The 17,715-nt window shown below is 35.1% G+C and overlaps 1 protein-coding gene across 1 annotated transcript in view; it reads left to right on the top strand.

The window, feature by feature from the left end:
• Positions 1-17,715, top strand: part of FSIP1 (fibrous sheath interacting protein 1) — a 205,940-nt gene that overhangs the window by 3,553 nt on the left and 184,672 nt on the right. Inside the window, exons 2-5 of the mRNA XM_012649532.1 lie at positions 6,291-6,423; positions 10,056-10,239; positions 13,622-13,776; positions 14,996-15,089. Coding sequence (XP_012504986.1) covers positions 6,292-6,423; positions 10,056-10,239; positions 13,622-13,776; positions 14,996-15,089 — 565 coding nt within the window. The 5' untranslated portion in view covers position 6,291. The remainder of the gene's footprint in view (positions 1-6,290; positions 6,424-10,055; positions 10,240-13,621; positions 13,777-14,995; positions 15,090-17,715) is intronic.

The raw sequence follows: 17,715 nt of genomic DNA, 5'->3' as shown, positions 1-17,715 counted from the left end.
GATTTTTTTTTTGCTGTTATGTTTCAGTTCCTTATGTTCTAGATATTAATCCCCTGCCCAATGAGTAGTTTGCAAATATTTTCTCCCATTCTGGAGGTTGTCTTGTCACTCTGTTGATTGTTTCTTTTGCTGTGCAAAAGCTTTTTAGTTTGATATAATCCCATTTATTTACTTCTGCTTTTGTTGCCTGTGCTTTTGAGGTCTTTTCCTAAAATCTTTACCCAGACCAATGTTCTGAAGTGTTTCCTCTGTGTTTTCCTCTAGTAGTTTTATCATTTCTGGTCTTATATTTAGGTTTTTGATCCATTTTGACTTGATTTTTGTATAGGACGGGAGTTGGGGGTCTAGTTTCATTCTTCTGTATGTGGATATCCAGTTTCCCCATCACCATTTATTGGAAAAGACTGTCTTTTCCCCAATGAGTGTTCTTGGCACCTTTGTTAAAAATCAGTTGGCTGTAGATAAGTGGATTAATTTTTGGGTTCTCTATTCTATTCCGTCAGTCTATATGTCTCTTTTTATGCCAGCACCATGCTGTTTTGGTTATTATAGATTTGTAGTATGTTTCGAGTAGTATGATACCTCCATCTATGTTCTTTTTGCTCAGGATTGCTTTGCCTATGTGGGGTCTTTTTTGGTTCCATACAAATTTTAGGATTTTAAAAATATTTCTGGGAAGAATGTCATTGGTATTTTGATAGGGATTGTATTGAATCTGCTTTGGATAGTATTTTTATTTTAACAATATTAACTCTTATGATTCTGGAACATGAATTGTCTTTATTTGTATCCTCTTTAATTTCTTTCCTAAGTTTTATAGTTTTTCTTATAGAGGTGTTCACTTCCTTGGTTAAATTTCTTCCTAGGTATTTTATATTTTGTGTTGCTATTGTAAATGAAATTGCCTCTTCATTTCTTTTTCAGCCAGTTCATTGTTCATGTATAGAAATGCTATGGATTTTTGTATATTGATTTTGTATCCTACAATTTTATTGAAGTTGTTTATCAGTTCTAAGAGTTTTTTTTTTTTGTAGAATCTTTAGGGTTTTCTCCATATGTTGTCTGCAAACAGGGACAATTCGACTTCCTCCTTTCCAATTTGGATACCTTTTATTTCTTTCTCTTGACCGATTACTCTTGCTAGGACTTCCTTAAGTTTTCATACTGTTTTTAATAGCAAATATTCTATACACAAACCAAGTGAGCTGATTAAAAAATGCTACATCTATTCACTGGAATATTATGCTGTCATTTGAAAGCATGAAGAATATCTATAAATAATGATGCAGAAAAATCTCTTGAATGTATGTTAAGCCTGAAAAAGCAAGTTGCAAAGCACTATGCCATTTGTGTGTGTGTTTGTGTTGGGGAGGAGTAGGTAAAAGATAGAAAATTTGCATATGCCTAAAAAAATGAGGCTTACAAGAATCTATTAACACTGATTCTTGGGGTGAGGGGAATTTTGACTTTAAAGATTTTTACGTTTTTCTGTGTTATTTGATATTTTTTTCTCATAGGCAAGTATTCCTTATGCAATAAACAAATATTTAACAAAAAAATTGACCATAAATAATTTTTGGACAAAAATCATGAAAATAAATTAATTCTGCTTTTTAAGGCTTGCTATCCATAATTACTAAATGGAAGACTCATTTTTAAAAATCCTTTTATTCATCCCAAAATATCAAATTACTCAGCCATATGTCCCCATTTTGGCTTTAAATCGTCCATGGTGGTTGCATTTCTCACAAGCCTATATGAAAAATTTAATCTCGTTTTAAATGAATGTTATAAAAAATTGGCTCTTATTAGTAGTAATTTGCTGCATTTTAGAATCTAGTCATATGTCTATCTGTTTAATCAAGTAAATAATATTCTATTTTTGAAGTATTATAATGTCATAAGAAAATGCTCATCATGTAGTGTTAAGTGAGAAATATATGAGTCCTACTTTGTAGAAAAAGACATAGAGCAAAAATGGGAAAGAAATGTACCAATAGTTAGTGATTAGCTCAGGGTGGTAAGACGTTCATTGGGTGATTTTTATTTATTTTTGAATACTTTTTTAGTAAATTCTAGAAATCTTTCTGTAATAAATAATTCTTTAATTATGAATGCAAGGTATACTTCATAAAAGAATTCTAGAAGAAAATGTTGAAAAAACTCTTACAGACATTGGCCTAGGGAATTTATGAAGAAGACCCCCAAAGAATCACAGCAATGACAAAAATAAATAAGTGGGACCTGATTAAATTAAAAAGCTTCTGTACAGCCAAGGAAACAATCATTAGAGCAAACAGACAACCTACAGAAAATATTTACATGCTATACATTTGATAAAGGGCTGATAACTAGAATCTATAAAGAATTCAAGCAAATCAACAAGAAAAAAATCAAACAACCCCATTCAAAAGTGGGCAAAAGACATGAACAGAAATTTTTCAAAAGAAGATAGACTAATGGCCAACAAACATATGAAAAAATGCCCAACATCTCTGATCATCAGGGAAATGCAAATCAAAACCACAATCACTTAACTCCAGTTAGTATGGCTTTTATCAAAAAGTCCCAAAACAGCATGTTGGCGTGGATGCGGAGAGATGGGAACACTCATACACTGCTGGTGGGACTGCAAACTAGTACAACCTCTATGGAAAGTAGTATGGAGATACCTCAGAGAACTAGAAGCAGAACTACCATTTGATCCAGCAATCTTACTATTGGGTATTTACCCAAAGGAAAAAAAGACATTCTATAAAAAAGACATCTGTACTCAAATGTTTACAGCAGCATAATTCACCAGTTGTAAAGATGTGGAAACAACCCAAGTGCCCATCAATACATGAGTGGATTAATAAAATGTGAGATATGTATACCATGGAGTACTACTTAGCCATAAAAAATGATGAACTAATACCTCTTGTATTAACCTGGATGGAACTGGAGACCATTCTTATAAGTGAAATATCACAAGAATGGAAAAACAAACACCACCTGCACTCACCATTAAACTGGAACTAATTGATCAATACTTATGTGCACATATGGAAATAACATTCATTGGAAATCAGGCAGGTGGGAGGGGGAAGGAGAGGATGGGTAAATTCACACTTAATGGGTACAATGCACACTATCTAGGGGATGGGCACACTTTGACTCAAATGGTACAAAAGCAATTTATGTAACCAAAGCATTTGTACCCCCATAATATTCTGGAATTAAAAAAATTAGAAAACCAGAAAATACAGATAAGCAAAAGGTTAAAAAAAGGGGCATAAAAACATCCAAGAACCCACCAATCTGGAACTCATCACTCTTACTTCCTTGATGTGTGATCATCTTTTCAGGTACTTTTCTGTATATTCCTTTTTTAGAGAAATTGGACTTTTTAAATTGACAGTTTGTATTTCTTTCTTTCTCTCTATTTTTGGATGTATATATTCTTGTTTATGCCCCTAGTTAGTTTTCTATTAGAATTTTTTTTCTTATTGCTTGGTAAGAGCTCTATAAATATGTAAGTTTATTAACCTTTTGTATATCGTCTATGTTGCATATATTTTCCTCAGTTTCTTTGGTGCCTTTTAATTTCACTTAAAATTCTTTTTTATGTTTGAGACTCAAGAGCATTAAATGTTATGAAATCAAATCTATTAGTCTTCTTTTTGGCTTATGTTCTTAGTGTCATGCTTAATAAGTTTTTAATTCTATAATTATATAAATTATGTTTCCTTCTAGTCCCTTGGAAATATCATATTTTACATTTATTTATTTTAAAATTATTTTCTACTTTTATTAAAGTAATATACATGTCAAAGTATACAATAACATTTACAATGGAGGAAAAAAAAGAACATTCCCTGGTCTCATTCCCCAGAGCCAACCATCTTGAACTGTTAAATATTATGTTATCTAATGTTTGGTTTCATCAGCTTTTGGACATTCTCTTTTATTTCCTATTATGACAAATTAGATTTCTTACACTACTCCCTTTCTTTTTGCACACTTCTCCTTATATACACTCAATATAATTGAGGTACAATATTTGGTTACATCAACCTTCAGTGCTTATGTAATTATAACTATTTACATATTGACTGATTGCTTCTTTTCTTGTACATGCTTTATTTTTCCTGTGTAATTTCCACATGGTAATTAAGATTTCTTCTCAAACACTGAAATACATCTGTAAGATCTTATTTCAATGCCCTTTATCCATACTTTTTTCTATTTGTCCAAGTTCATAAGATAGGCTGCTATTGTATCCCCATCTATCTCAGGAACTGTATTTAATTTAATTTATTATTTTCAGGAGTGAACATAATAGAACAGACCTATTTCTAAAGCAAATTGAAAGATTTCTGGAGCTTTTTAGCTCCAAAAATGATCCAGGTCATTGATGGTTCCCTGTGCCCCTCTCTTTATTGACATGTATTGTACTGGTGCTGCTGTGCTTCCGTCTCATTGCTCCGTCTGTGAGCTGTGGTAAGTCTCCCTTGTCAGGCTGCTTAGGGCATTTACAAGACATTTGGCCCTTTGGTGACTTATGCTTTTTGGTTGTGATGTGAAGGGCCAGGGTGATCCATCATCCCACAATAATAATGTCACTTCCTAAGTGAGCCCAAACCCTTTTGCAGAGTTTGAATAATGTTGAGATCAATCAATGCCTTTTTCATTTGCTAAGATGGGAAGAGTTGACCTACTGGGAAACTGATCTCTTAAGCATCAGCTTTGGTGCATTGAATGGTTGGAGGCCAAGTTGTATTATCCTTCTATGGACCTAGGAGGCGCCTCAGGTTGTTTATTAATATATTTCCGCTTCCTCCTATCCCCAAAGCTTCTCTGGATTCTGCTTCTGCTCTTCAAAAAAGGAAAGAAAGATGAGTCATTTTGTAGGGTAAGAAAAGGACATTGTTGTAGTAGAGGCAATTGTCTTTCTTCATTTTGTTATAAGAGAAATGGTTTAATACATAATTGATAGGATTTAGGAAAGGATTTGTTGGAAGGCATCTATTCACATGTAAAGCTAAGTATTGAGAGAGCAAAAACTGGAATTATCCCTATTTCTTCCATTTTACTAAGCATGCATGTTAACCCAATATCGCTGGACGAATTGGAATGGTCCTGATCAAGGGTATGGTTTGGAAGGATCAGTGTGCCTGCATTGCCTATGTCCTCCCTATAGTGTAAGCCACCCGCCTGATATTTCTTGCTTCAGGAAACAGCACTGGGAATAGAATAGTCAGGATGGTCAGAGGCCTGTGGATGTTGTCACATGAAAAATAGTTAAAAGAGATTGGCAACGTGTAGGCAGGTGATGAAAGTCTGTCCTCTAATAAAGGAAGTAGGTTTTGTTGTCTTGCCTCAAAGGGCAGAAGTAGAATTAGAAGGGGAGTGTTGATAAAATGAGAGCAGTGCCTTGGAGATAGGTACTTAAAGAAAATGTGGCAATCAGAAGGAAAGGAGAAATCAGAGCTGGGAGGGAAGCCCAGAATTAAGGCTGAGCTAGAGTGGGAAAGGCTAGAATAAGGAAGGGAAAACCAGAAGAAGGTAGCAGGGAGGCCTTAGAAAATCATTAAGATGAGGTCCATTTTGGTTGAGAGACAGAGGTGCCCCATAAGTGTTCCCTCAGGAAAGACCAAGGACACAGTAAATGTTTTCTTCTGGAGGCAGAGAAAGCCACCGAGATGACATTCACTTCTGCATTCTCTTTTAGCCACGTTCAGTATCTAACATCCTGGGCAGTATGTTTTGTGCCTACTGTGGCAAAAGATTTAACATCTATACAAGATGTCTTTTGATGAAATTGGAGAACCCTTAAGTGTGACTTTGGTAGTAACATTGCTGAAAACAAAGGCTCTGAGTAATCGGATATTTTTTTTTTTTTTTGAGACAGAGTCTCACTGTGTTGCCCGGGCTAGAGTGAGTGCCGTGGCGTCAGCCTAGCTCACAGCAACCTCAAACTCCTGGACTCAAGCAATCCTCCTGCCTCAGCCTCCCGAGTAGTTGGGACTACAGGTATGCACCACCATGCCCGGCTAGTTTTTTTTTTTTTTTTCCAATATATTTTTAGTTGTCCAATTAATTTCTTTCTATTTTTAGTAGAGGCGGGTTCTCGCTGTTGCTCAGGCTGGTTTCGAACTCCTGAGCTCAAACAATCCGCCCGCCTCGGCCTCCCAGAGAGCTAGGATTACAGGCGTGAGCCACCGCGCCTGACCAGTAATCGGATATTAACACTAACTAATGAAACATTTAAATATCCAAGTCACTTTTTAATTTTTTGTTTGTTTCAGGATGTCAATGGATATTATAAAGGGAAACCTAGATGGAATTTCAAAACCAGCCTCAAATTCAAGAACACGTCCTGGGAGCAGTAGTTCAAATGCTTCTTTGGAAGTGCTCTCACCAGAACCAGGGTCTTTCAAGGTAATTTGTTGCTTAGAAATGATTTAAACTCCTTCTTCCCAAATTTCAGCAATTGATGAAACCAAGGTTGTTGTTAACATCCCATTTAAAGTTTTCTTTTTAGAGCGTGTGTTCAGGGAACCCTTTCAGATTTCTTGGATTTTACTCCACATTATTTAATATGAAGTACTCTGGCTGTTTCCTTCCTTCCTTCCTCTGCCCCAATCTCGCTACCTCCTCAATTCCTTCCTCCTTCCCTTCACCTCTCCATCCTTGCCTCTTTTCTTTCTTTTTTTGGAGTGTTGTTTATTTGTCCACACTGTACTTTGTTAAGGCTTGTGCGTTGACTTTTTTTTTCTTTATAAGGCAGCTTTGTATTCTAACATCTAATATTCCACTATTGAAAAAGATTCAGTATATAAAAAAAATCGTTTGGTAAAGGCCATGTAGTGTATAGGTGTATAGTTGTTAGGTGTATTACCTGACCATGACCTTCTTTTCTTTAGTAGTCTCTTTTTCTTAAAATATGTAAACTTGATGTTTTAAAAATAGAATCTATTTTCTCATCTGTGATATGGTACAATTTATTACTTTCAAGGTTGTAGGAAACAAAAATTTTGAACCTTATAGTGAAAAATTTCTTTGCAAGTTAATGAATCCATACTCATATACTCTTTTGATTGATGGACTGGACTCAGCATTAGGGAACTCTTAAGTTTTGTCTATCATGATTTAGTGCAGGAAATAGCATTCTAGGTATTTCAAGCAGAAAGGGATTGAGTACAAGAATTCAGCTCCTCAAAACCAACAGAAGGCCAGCAGGAAAGGAAATCCAAGGAGGAGGCTTCCCTGGATTGTTGGTTCCCAGGCCGCACCACCATGGCTGCAAAAAGAGGAGAAAGCTGCTACTGCTGCTTCTAGCATGGCCACAAGACTCTCAGACCACAAAGCTGGTGACTAGACGTGCAGAGATGCCCGCCTTTGATATTTTTTGCCAACTTCCTATCAGGAATTTAGAAAGAAGCTTCTACCTCCTCTCTGCTTTCTAAATCTTGTGCAGGTACATCTAATTGGATCATACTAACCTCTAGAACCCTAGCTGCAAGCAACTTCGGAGAACAGTTTCTAGCTCAGGTCTCTGTTTTATTTCATCAAATCCTACATCATTACTATACTGTGTTAACTCTTACAGTTTTGTAATAATCACTGGTATCTGGCAGGGTAGGTCTCCTATCTTATATTTTTTTTTCAGGAATATCTTAGCTATGCTTGGCTATTTGCTCATCTACATGTATTTTAGATTGATTTTTCAAATCCTGAAAAATACTATTGGAGTTTTGATTGAAATTGCTTTGATTTTATAGATTAATTTGGGGAGAATTTCTAACTTTATGATGTTAAATTTTTACATCTATTAACATTGTGTCTCTTTTTATCTCTTATTAACTTTCAGTTTTTAATTTAAAAATTTACGGGCAGTAAAATTCACCTTTTGGTGTATTGTTCTATGAATTTTGACAAATAGGTCAAGTGATGTAACCATCATCACAATCAAGATATAAAACAATTCCATCATCCCTCAAAAAAATTTCCTCATTTTACTTCTTTGCAAACAATCTCCTCTCATCCTTAATCCCTGACAATTACTGATCTATTCTCTCTCCCTTTAGTTTTTCCTTTTCTGGAAGGTCATGTAAATGGAATCGTGTAGCTTTTCAGTCTGGTTTTTATCATACATACTGCATTTGAGGTCTTGCCTCTCCATTGGACTGTGTTCGCTTCCACTGTGACTCTGACCACTGTGCGTAGAGGCCCTAGGCCTGTGAGCCCCATTTTTTCCTGGCCTAGCCATGGATGTCTTTTTTTATTCTCCCTTAGGAAAACACAGCTGTGCCAAGCTGGTGTTTTCAGAATGAACTTTGTTAAAATGTAAAGGGAAACCAAAATGAAGTAGAAAAACTGTGACTAACATAACAATAAATAAATTACTAAAACACAGGATTCTGATTAGAAGACTCTCATTAGGAAGCATATCTCAATTCAGACTAGCTACTTTTTTTAAATTTCAAAATATTAAGGGGGTACAAACGTTTTTGTTACATGGATATACTATGTAATGCTGAAGTCAGGGCTTTCAGTGTGCCAGCCACCAGGATAGTGTCATTGTGCTTGGTGGGGAAGTTTTTAACTTCCCCCACTCCCACCTACCCCCTTCTTATTTTACGTTGTCCTTTATGTCTCTTTGTGCCAATGTGTACCACTCGTTTAGCTCCCATGTATTAGTGAGAACATGTGGTGTTTGTTTTTCGATTCCTGAGATACTTCGCTTAGGATAATGGTCTCCATTTCCATCCAAGTTGTTGTGAAGGACATCATTTCATTCTTTTTATGACTGAGTTGTACTCCATGGTACTCCATATACCACATTTTCTTTATCCACTCATGAATTGATGGGCACTTAGGTTGATTCTCTATCATTGCAATTGTGAATTGTGCTGCAATAAACAATTATGAATTGTGCAGGTGTATTTTTGATAAAATGATTTCGTTTTCTTTAGGTGATACCCAGTAGTGGGATTGCTGGATCGAATAGTAGGTCTACTTTTATCTCTTTGAGGAATTTCCATATTGTTTTCCATAGGGGTTGTACTAGTTTGCAGTCCCACCATCAGTATATAAGCGTTCCTTTTTCTCTGCATCCATGCCAGCATCTATTGTTTTTTGACTTTTTAGCAATGGCCATTCTGACAGAGGTAAAGTGGTATTTCATTGTGGTTTTAATTTGAATTTCCTTGATGATTAGTGATGTTGAACATTTTTTCATGTTTTTTGGCCATTTGTCTATCTTTTTTTGAAAAATTCTGTTTGTGTCTTTTGCCCTCTTTTTAATGGGGTTGTTTTTTTTCTTGCTGATTTGTTGGAGTTTTTTGTAGGTTCTGGATAATAGTTCTTTGTCAGATGCATAGTATGCAACTGTTTTCTCCCATTGCCTATTTACTTTGTTGATTATTTCCTTTGCTGTGCAGAAGGTTTCTAGTTTAATTAAATCTCATTTATTTAGTTTTGTTGTTGCCGTATTTGCCTTTGGGGTCTTAGTCATAAATTCTTTGTTGAGGACCGTCTAGAAGAGTTTTTCTTGTGTTTTCTTCTAGAATTTTTGTGGTTTCATGCCTTACATTTAAGTCTTTAATCCATCTTGAATTAATTTTTGTATATGGTGAGAGATAGGGGTCCTTTTTCATTCCTCTGCCTGTGCAGACTAGCCACTCTTCAAGCATTCATAGCAACATGTGGCAAGTGGCTTTGGTATTGGACAGCTCAACTCTAGATCTCTGACTTTCCATCTGAGTATAAGCTCAAGGAGCAGGGTCCATCATGCCTCATCCCCAGAGCCTGGCAGATAGCAGTTCTCTTCAGGTCTGATTTAGACCCTTTTCCATTGTTGTTAGAGAATGGTATAAATATTAAATTTAATTGTGTAGTTAAATTACATTTAATTAATAAGTGTTATATTTCTAGAATACTTAATGCTAGTGTATGTTTTTACGTATGTTCTCACATATGCTTCTATGAGTGTTAAAATATTCTAGAAATATAAAGTTTTAAAAAATAAATTATTTTTTAGAAACTGTTTTTTGGGAAATTATTTTTAGGTTGATACTGCAAGCAAGTTGAACTGTGATAAAAAGGACCACTCAGACTGCAGTAATACAGAGGAAAGAAGAAATAGTAACGACGATAAAGGGGAAAATCACTCTGAGAAAATAAAATTGGCCAAAGAGGGGTCAGATGAAGATCTGGATTTGGTTCAACATCAGATAATCCCTGAGTGTTCAGGTAGGATAATCACTAGGTGATTGGCTAATGATAATTACAGATGATATATTAAAGTATTAGAATTAGATGTGTTTTTATCAGCTAAGTAGAAATAATAAACTAAAAAAAGGGAGATATACTTTTTGTGAGCAAGCAATCACTTTTTATTTATAAGAATATTAAGAGCCCTTAAATATACTTAGAAATATAATAAAATATGCTATTTTATGTAATTGTTATGGTCATTTTATTAATACATTAAGTAGGAAGTATTTCTGCTTTTTTGTGGCATGATTTATTGATTTTTTTTGATGACTAAAATTGTACAATAAAATGTGTCCTGTAATTTGTAAATGCCTTTTTGGGGATAATCCCACTCAATCATAATAACATTTGGATTTTGAAAGACTACTTTTTTCCATAGTATTACATTATTATAATTCTGGTCAGATTGAATTAAAACACTGGTTCTCAAAATGTGGTCTGCAGAGCCCTGGGGGTGGTGGTTGTCTCCAAGACCCTTTCGGGGGCTCTCTGAGGTAAAAACTGTTTTCATAGTAACACTGAGATGCTATTTGCCTTTTGCCTACTGTATTGACTTTTGCACTGACGGTAAAAAAGTAATGGTGGGCAAAATTGCTAATACCTTAGCATGAGTCAAGACAATGGCACCAAAGTGTACTGGTATTCATTGTATTCTTTGCATCCAGGCCCTGGCAGGAAAAAGAAATAGCCAGTGTGATTCAAGGATGTCCTTGATGAAACAGTAGAAAATACTAATTTTATTAACTCTTGACCTTTGAATATGCATCTCCTTAATATCCTGTGGGGCAAAATGGGAAGTACACATAAAGCAATTCTGCCACATACCAAAGTGTGAAGGTTGTTTTGAGGAAAAGTATTCGTATGATAGTTTGAATTGAGGCCTGAACTGGCCACTTTTTTAATGGAACACCATTTTTACTTGAAAGAACAACAGATGGACAAACTATTATCATTGAGACATGGGTATTTCACAGACTTCTTTTTTAAAAAATGAAATGAGCCTGTTACTTGCTGCTAATGATAAAATTTGAGCTTTGAAGTGAAAATTAGAATTTTGGAAAACTTGTGTATGTCACTGTGAGCTTGATAGCTTCCCAGTACTTAGACTTTTCTTATAAAAATCAGTGGTGATATTAACAAATGGTGATTTTAAAATATTGTGTAATAAAATGTGTCAATATTTTGAAGGTGTGCATAATTCACTTAACTTATTTTCTAAATGATCAATGCAGGGTAAAAGATCCTTTCTTTACGTGAGATATGGATCCATGGATTTTAATGGACAAATACAAAAAACTCACTGATATGGTTATAGATTTCACATTACAACTGACCTTTAAGAAACTACCCCGGTCAAGTTTTGGTGTAGTATCAAAGAAGAATATCTGATTATCTGAATAGGCTATTAAATTTCTCCTTCTTTTTCCAACTACATGTCTGTGTGAGGCCAAACTTTCTTTATATACTTAAACCAAAATAGCAGATTGCAATAGATTAACTGTAGAAGCAGATATGAGAATCCATTAATTCTTTTAATCCATTAATTCTATTAATCTAGCTGTTTTAATTAATTTAATGAAATTAAAATGTTTAATACAAATTTTTAATTTGTATTAAACATTTAAACATTGCAACTCTTACCAGTATTTTTTTTGGAGAGTATAGTTATTTGTCATAAAAATGTGATATTTATGTTAACATCTAATTAGTAATAGCATGCTTATTATTATTTTAAAATGAAATAAAAAAGATAGAAAAAATAAAATGAATTAATAAGTGAATATTTATAATATTTTTCAGTTTTAATTTCTAATATGGTAGTTATCAATAGATATAACCCACATAAATAAAAGCTACTTTGAGTTCTCAGTAATTTTGAAGACTGTAAAGGTGAGCAGATAAAACATTTGAGGACTGCTGATTTAGAGTATGTTTGGGATGAGATCAGCTCTCAAATTTAGGTCAGGTGACTCAGGATTACAGTTATCAGGAAACAAGGCATTATAATTGAGATTAGCTATTGGCCTAGTTTATATTGTGTTTGTTTGTATTGTTTCAGTACTGCGTGAGTTATTTCAATATGCCTGCTATGTGTAGACTACCTATGTACATGGAGCCTGAGAATGCTAGGATTGACAGCTGGGAATTATAATAGAACTAGAGGCTGTTACTTTTGAAGTACCTAAGCAATAAGATTGGAGGAGCCCCCTTATTAATATGATCAATATCCTCTTTCCTCAAAACAATATCTCCTTTTTTTCCTTCAAGAGGAAGTGATGTACATTATTGGGAAATATCAATGAACTCTTTGGATTTTCAAAAGTTGCTGAATTAGAACTATGCCAGTTTTAATGCTCTAACCTGGGTGGCTGAGACTTAATATCTGAGCATTCGTGCTAATTGCCAGATGATCAACTTTCATCACATTTCACAGAGGGAGTATCACCTGATGGCTAAGAGCTTTGGCTCTGGAGTTGGACAGATTTGGGTGGAACCTGACTCTGCCATTTAACAGGTGTATCACCTTGGACATGTACTTACAAATTAGGCTCAGTTTACTAATTTATAAAATGAGAACAATGAATATACCACCTCACAGGGTTATGATGGTTACATGATATAATATATATAAATAAAGCACTTAAAACTGTGCCTATCAGGTAACTCTATAAATGTTAGTTATCATTATCATTAATCATAAGTTAAAACTTGAATGACAAAAGTTCTAAAGAGTCCTTAATTTCAAATATGTTGCTGTCAATTATTCTATAACTCAAGAACCTTTTTATAATAGATACTTCAAGAAATTAGAACAAATAGAAGGAGCATAGAAAAAAAGATGTCTAGCTACATGGAGTACTTGTTTAAGTTTGTCTCTTCTATATGTTGGAACCACTTTGTGTCACTTACATACTACTTTTTACTATAGCTATTTGTATATATGCCTTCTCTTTCAGTTACTCTGAAGCAGCTTCAGGATGGGGTCTGTGTCTTATTTCTTATTTCCTATTTGTTCACGATGAGTGTAGAAGGTATAGCAGAATGAAGGAGAAACAATTTGGGATTTAAAATCATAAGAGACCCATTTCTGAGTCCAGTGCTATAATTTATTAGTTATTTGAAAAGACTCAGTTATTTCAACTGTGAAGTAGAGATGTCTATTTCACAGGGCTGTTAGATGAATATATACAGAATACACATGAAAGCGCCTTGCAAATCAAGCTACATGACACCAGTGTAGTAGTTATTACCATCAGCCATAAATATTTATTGAATGAAAGAACAAATGGTAAAAACAAAATAAAACTTCATATTTTTCCTAAACTTCAAACCCATTCTTACTTTCAACATAATATAGATGAACCCAAATTAAAAGAGTTAGATTCTCAGCTTCAAGATGCTATTCAGAAGATGAACAGATTTGATAAAATATTGGTGAAGAGACAAGATAGAGAAAAAGAAATTAAGAAGCAAGGGCTAGAAATGAGAATAAAGCTATGGGAAGAACTTAAGGTAAGAATTGTCTAACCTTATACTGACATGTAAGAAACAATTTCCTCTAAGATGAGTAAGAAAAGCATAGACTGCGGTGGTGGTAATGTGATCTGCCTTTATGGCTTTATTTTGTGGAGGTAGGGGCAGTGATGTGTATATGTGTATGTGTGAGGGGGGAGTGGGGGTGATAATTTTCTGGAACCAGAGAAGTTAGCTTGGTCTGCAGCATTCCAGATTTGGGCGCTGCACTGGTGTGTTCATGCCCCCATGGATGGGCCCAGTAGACCTCTCTTCTTAGTGTCAGGCTGGGGCTCCTCCGTCTCTGGAATAGGAAGGGATGTAATGGCTACTTTCATCAAGTATGTATATCTGCTTTTTCTTCATCAACCTTCCAGTTTGGAGATGCAGAGACAAATACACAGAAGTTTAACCCTGTGGATAGCATTATTTGAGCAAAACTTTGGGACAAACAAGTTTAGGAGTTTACTGTTTCATGTGCTGGTCAAGATTTCTTCAGAAAGCTGTAAAATGCTTGAGGTCTGGGACCATGTTCCATTTGCTTCTGTGTCAACAAATTTCTGTGCTTGATTAACTTTCCTTGGCCTCCTTGAATGTCTTATTCTCTATAGTATGGAGGGGTTGAATTGAGTAGATGTTGGCACTAACTTGATGTATACCCATTGGCTCATATTTGAATTTTGTGCCTCAAAGGGGAGTACCTTTACATAAGTAACCTGTAATAAGAGATTGATTGTTTTTGATAAAGCCCTTCTTGATCAGTTGACTGACTTCTGTAAATTTTAGGAAAAAAAGTTAGCCTATCAATTTTTCCTATTGAATCTCAAAGCAAGTTTTTATTTCCTTTGAAACAAGAATTATAAATGGAAGCATAATAAAATACAGTATCAGTCTTGAAATGTCTGAAATTTTAATTTGATGACATACCTTTAGATTACTCATTGGTTATAAAAATATCAAGCAGAAACTTTAGGATACTTTAAGCAAGGTAATTATCATATAATGATAGGTATATACTACAACTTTATCTGGTAATTCCCATTGACAGAATTTTGCAGGAACAAGAAACATTTACACATTTCCTAATTAAGGAAACAAAAATGGCTTGATCCTTCTTGTTTGCATTGTACATGATTGGGAACTATGTTGAAAGAAAAAACATCAATGAGTATAGTTGCCACCTTTGCCCATATTTAAATTTAAATTTTTCTTTCATTAGTCTGCAAAAACTAGTGAAGCTTTGCAAAGTAATGAGGAGATGGAAAATACAAAAAAATTTTTATCTCTGACTGCTGCATCTGAAGAAACTGTTGGTAAGTAGATTGAGATGTCATTTATTTTTTGTTTTTCTCTCAGAGTCTTAGAATATTTGGATTAACAGAAAATTCCCAATCCATTTTTTCCTTCTTGTTCTTTGTCAATTTGACTTTTCTTTAGGGGAAATAGTTGATCACATTAGGTAGGATTATATGGAACTACTCTGAACTTAGGTATGTTTCAATGTCTTTAAGGGTTTGTATCAGCTCAGTGGTGAGGCAGACAGGGTGGGAAAAATTGGGATATAGACAAAATACGTCTTTGCCTTTACTTTCTGTCCCTGTTAGATGTCTCTAGACACTCATTTTATGTAGACAGTTCCCGTAACTGCCTAGGATCCTCTCATAAGGTATCACTCAGGCCTGTGCAACCCTTTCATAGAAATCCATTATTCATTTGTCCTATTTCTTATTCTCTCACAGCCCTACTTTTTGAGACCAGTCAATTAATTCTGCACATGTATTTCTACCTTTCCCCTTTGTCTGTATGCATATTTATTTGTAAATATTTTTCTTCGTCTTTTAAAACAGAAATATTATGTAGTCATGCAACTCTTAATCCACTTACAAAATTATGAAAATTTTTAGGGATTGGAAACAGTTGGTGTTTTTTGGTAGGATAGTTTTGAAATCCTTTGACCTATATTATACAGGCAGCTGTCTAGTTCTGCTTGGGCAGATTGGCTCTAAGCAGGGGCCTCTGATTTCTCTGAGAATACTGGGATCCTTTTGTCTTCTACAAAGTGAATATCTACCATTTTAGAATCTCAAGAACTCGATTCAGGTCACTGCAACTGCATGGAGCTTTGATATAAATGATGTTCCTTCAGCTTTGTTTCTTCTGGACCCAGCATTGAGAGCTCAGAAGCTCCTTGGGCGTGAGAGATTTGGGTTTACAATGCACCAAATGTTTCTCCTTAAGATGATGGGTGCCTGATCTACATTGCCCTCTCTATGACAAAGGACTTTAAAAAAAAATGAGCATTTCTAAGTTTATACTGGATAGATCTATGTCTAGATTTTCCTTCTTGAAATCTGCCTTGCCATTTGTATATCCCAATTGAAACACCAAAAAATATTAGCCTGTCTAAATCATAGATCATTTACTTTCTGCATCTTCTATTTTGTTACAGAAGTAACACATGTATAATCTATATTAGAAAATATTGTTCAACAGAAGAAAAAATTACCATCACTTAAATTCTCAACTTGCAGAGATAATCACTATTGATACTCTCTATTTTTGAGACATGTTTAATGCAAATATCCATATACATATTTTAAGAATAAAAATGGGATCAAATTATATATATGGTGTTTTGTAACGTTTTTTTCACTAATTTGTATTTCATGATCCCCTTTAGCTGGCAAAAAAAATAGATCTGTGTGGTGGTTTGTTTCCAGGGTGTCTGCCCTCAGGTCCTTCCCTCTATGCACATTCATTCTACTCTTCATTTAGAGGTGGATTCTATTTCTCCCTGCCTTTTCTGTCTTGGCTAGGCTGGGACAACTTTGACTGCTATATTACAGTGGAAATGATACATGTCATTTCTAGGACTAGCCTTTAAGAAGACTGGCAGTTTCTTCTTCTCTTAGAAGGCTTGGTCAGAGGAAAGCCAGCCATTATGGAAGAGGTCAGTCTACCCTGAGGCTGCCATGCTGTGAGAAAGCCCAAGCAAGCCATATGGAGAGGCTATGCAGAGAGAAAATGATGCTGGCCAGTTCCTGGCTATAGTGATTTCAGCAGTGTCCCCCTCAAATTCGTTTCTACCTGGAACCTCAGAGGGTGACTTCATTTGGAAACAGAGTCTTTGCAGATGTAATTAGTTAAGATGAAGTCATACTGGCTTAGGGTGAGCCCTAAACCTAATGACTGGTGTCCTTATAAAAAGAGAAGAGGACACAGAGACACAGAGACACAGGAAAGAAGGCCATGTGAAGACAGAAGCAGAGATTAGAGTGATGTAGCTACAAGCCAAGGACTGCCAAGAATTGCTGGGAGCCACAAGAAGCTAGGAAGACACAAGGAAGATTTCAGATGGAATGCTCTGCTGATACCATGATTTTAGATATCTAAATTCCAGAACCGTGAGAAAATAAATTTATGTTGTTTTCAACCACTGAGCCTATGGTAATTTGTTATAGCAGTCCTAGGAAACTGATACAGTGTTCCAACAGACTTAATGCAGGCTCCAGAGATGTGAATAAAGGAGCAACCTTGGATATTTCAGTCCCAGCAAACACCATGTAGAGAATAACTAAGGCTGGACATATGGCCCCAGTTGACCTACTCCAGACGTCTTCAGCCAAATGGAGCCACCCAGCCAGCTGAGGCCCCCGTTCATGAAGGAGCAGAAACAAATTATTCCTGTTGTGTCCCTCAAATTCCTGACCTACAGAAGCATGAGCATGATAAAAGGTTCATTGTTTAATGCCATTAAATTTTTTTCAAATTTCATTGTAAATTGACAATTTATAATTGTATATATTAATGGGGTACAAAGTGATGTTACGATTTATGAATACAATGTGGAATGATTAAATCAAGCTAATTGACATATCTATCACTTCAAATACTTAACATCTTTTGTAGTGAGAATATTTGAAATTTACTCTCTCAGCA

This window comes from Propithecus coquereli, unplaced genomic scaffold, assembly GCF_000956105.1.
Source record: "Propithecus coquereli isolate 6110/MARCELLA unplaced genomic scaffold, Pcoq_1.0 Scaffold3, whole genome shotgun sequence".
Lineage (NCBI taxonomy): Eukaryota > Metazoa > Chordata > Mammalia > Primates > Indriidae > Propithecus > Propithecus coquereli.
Note: the sequence above shows the minus strand (reverse complement) of the source record. Positions and strands in the feature narration are given on the sequence as shown.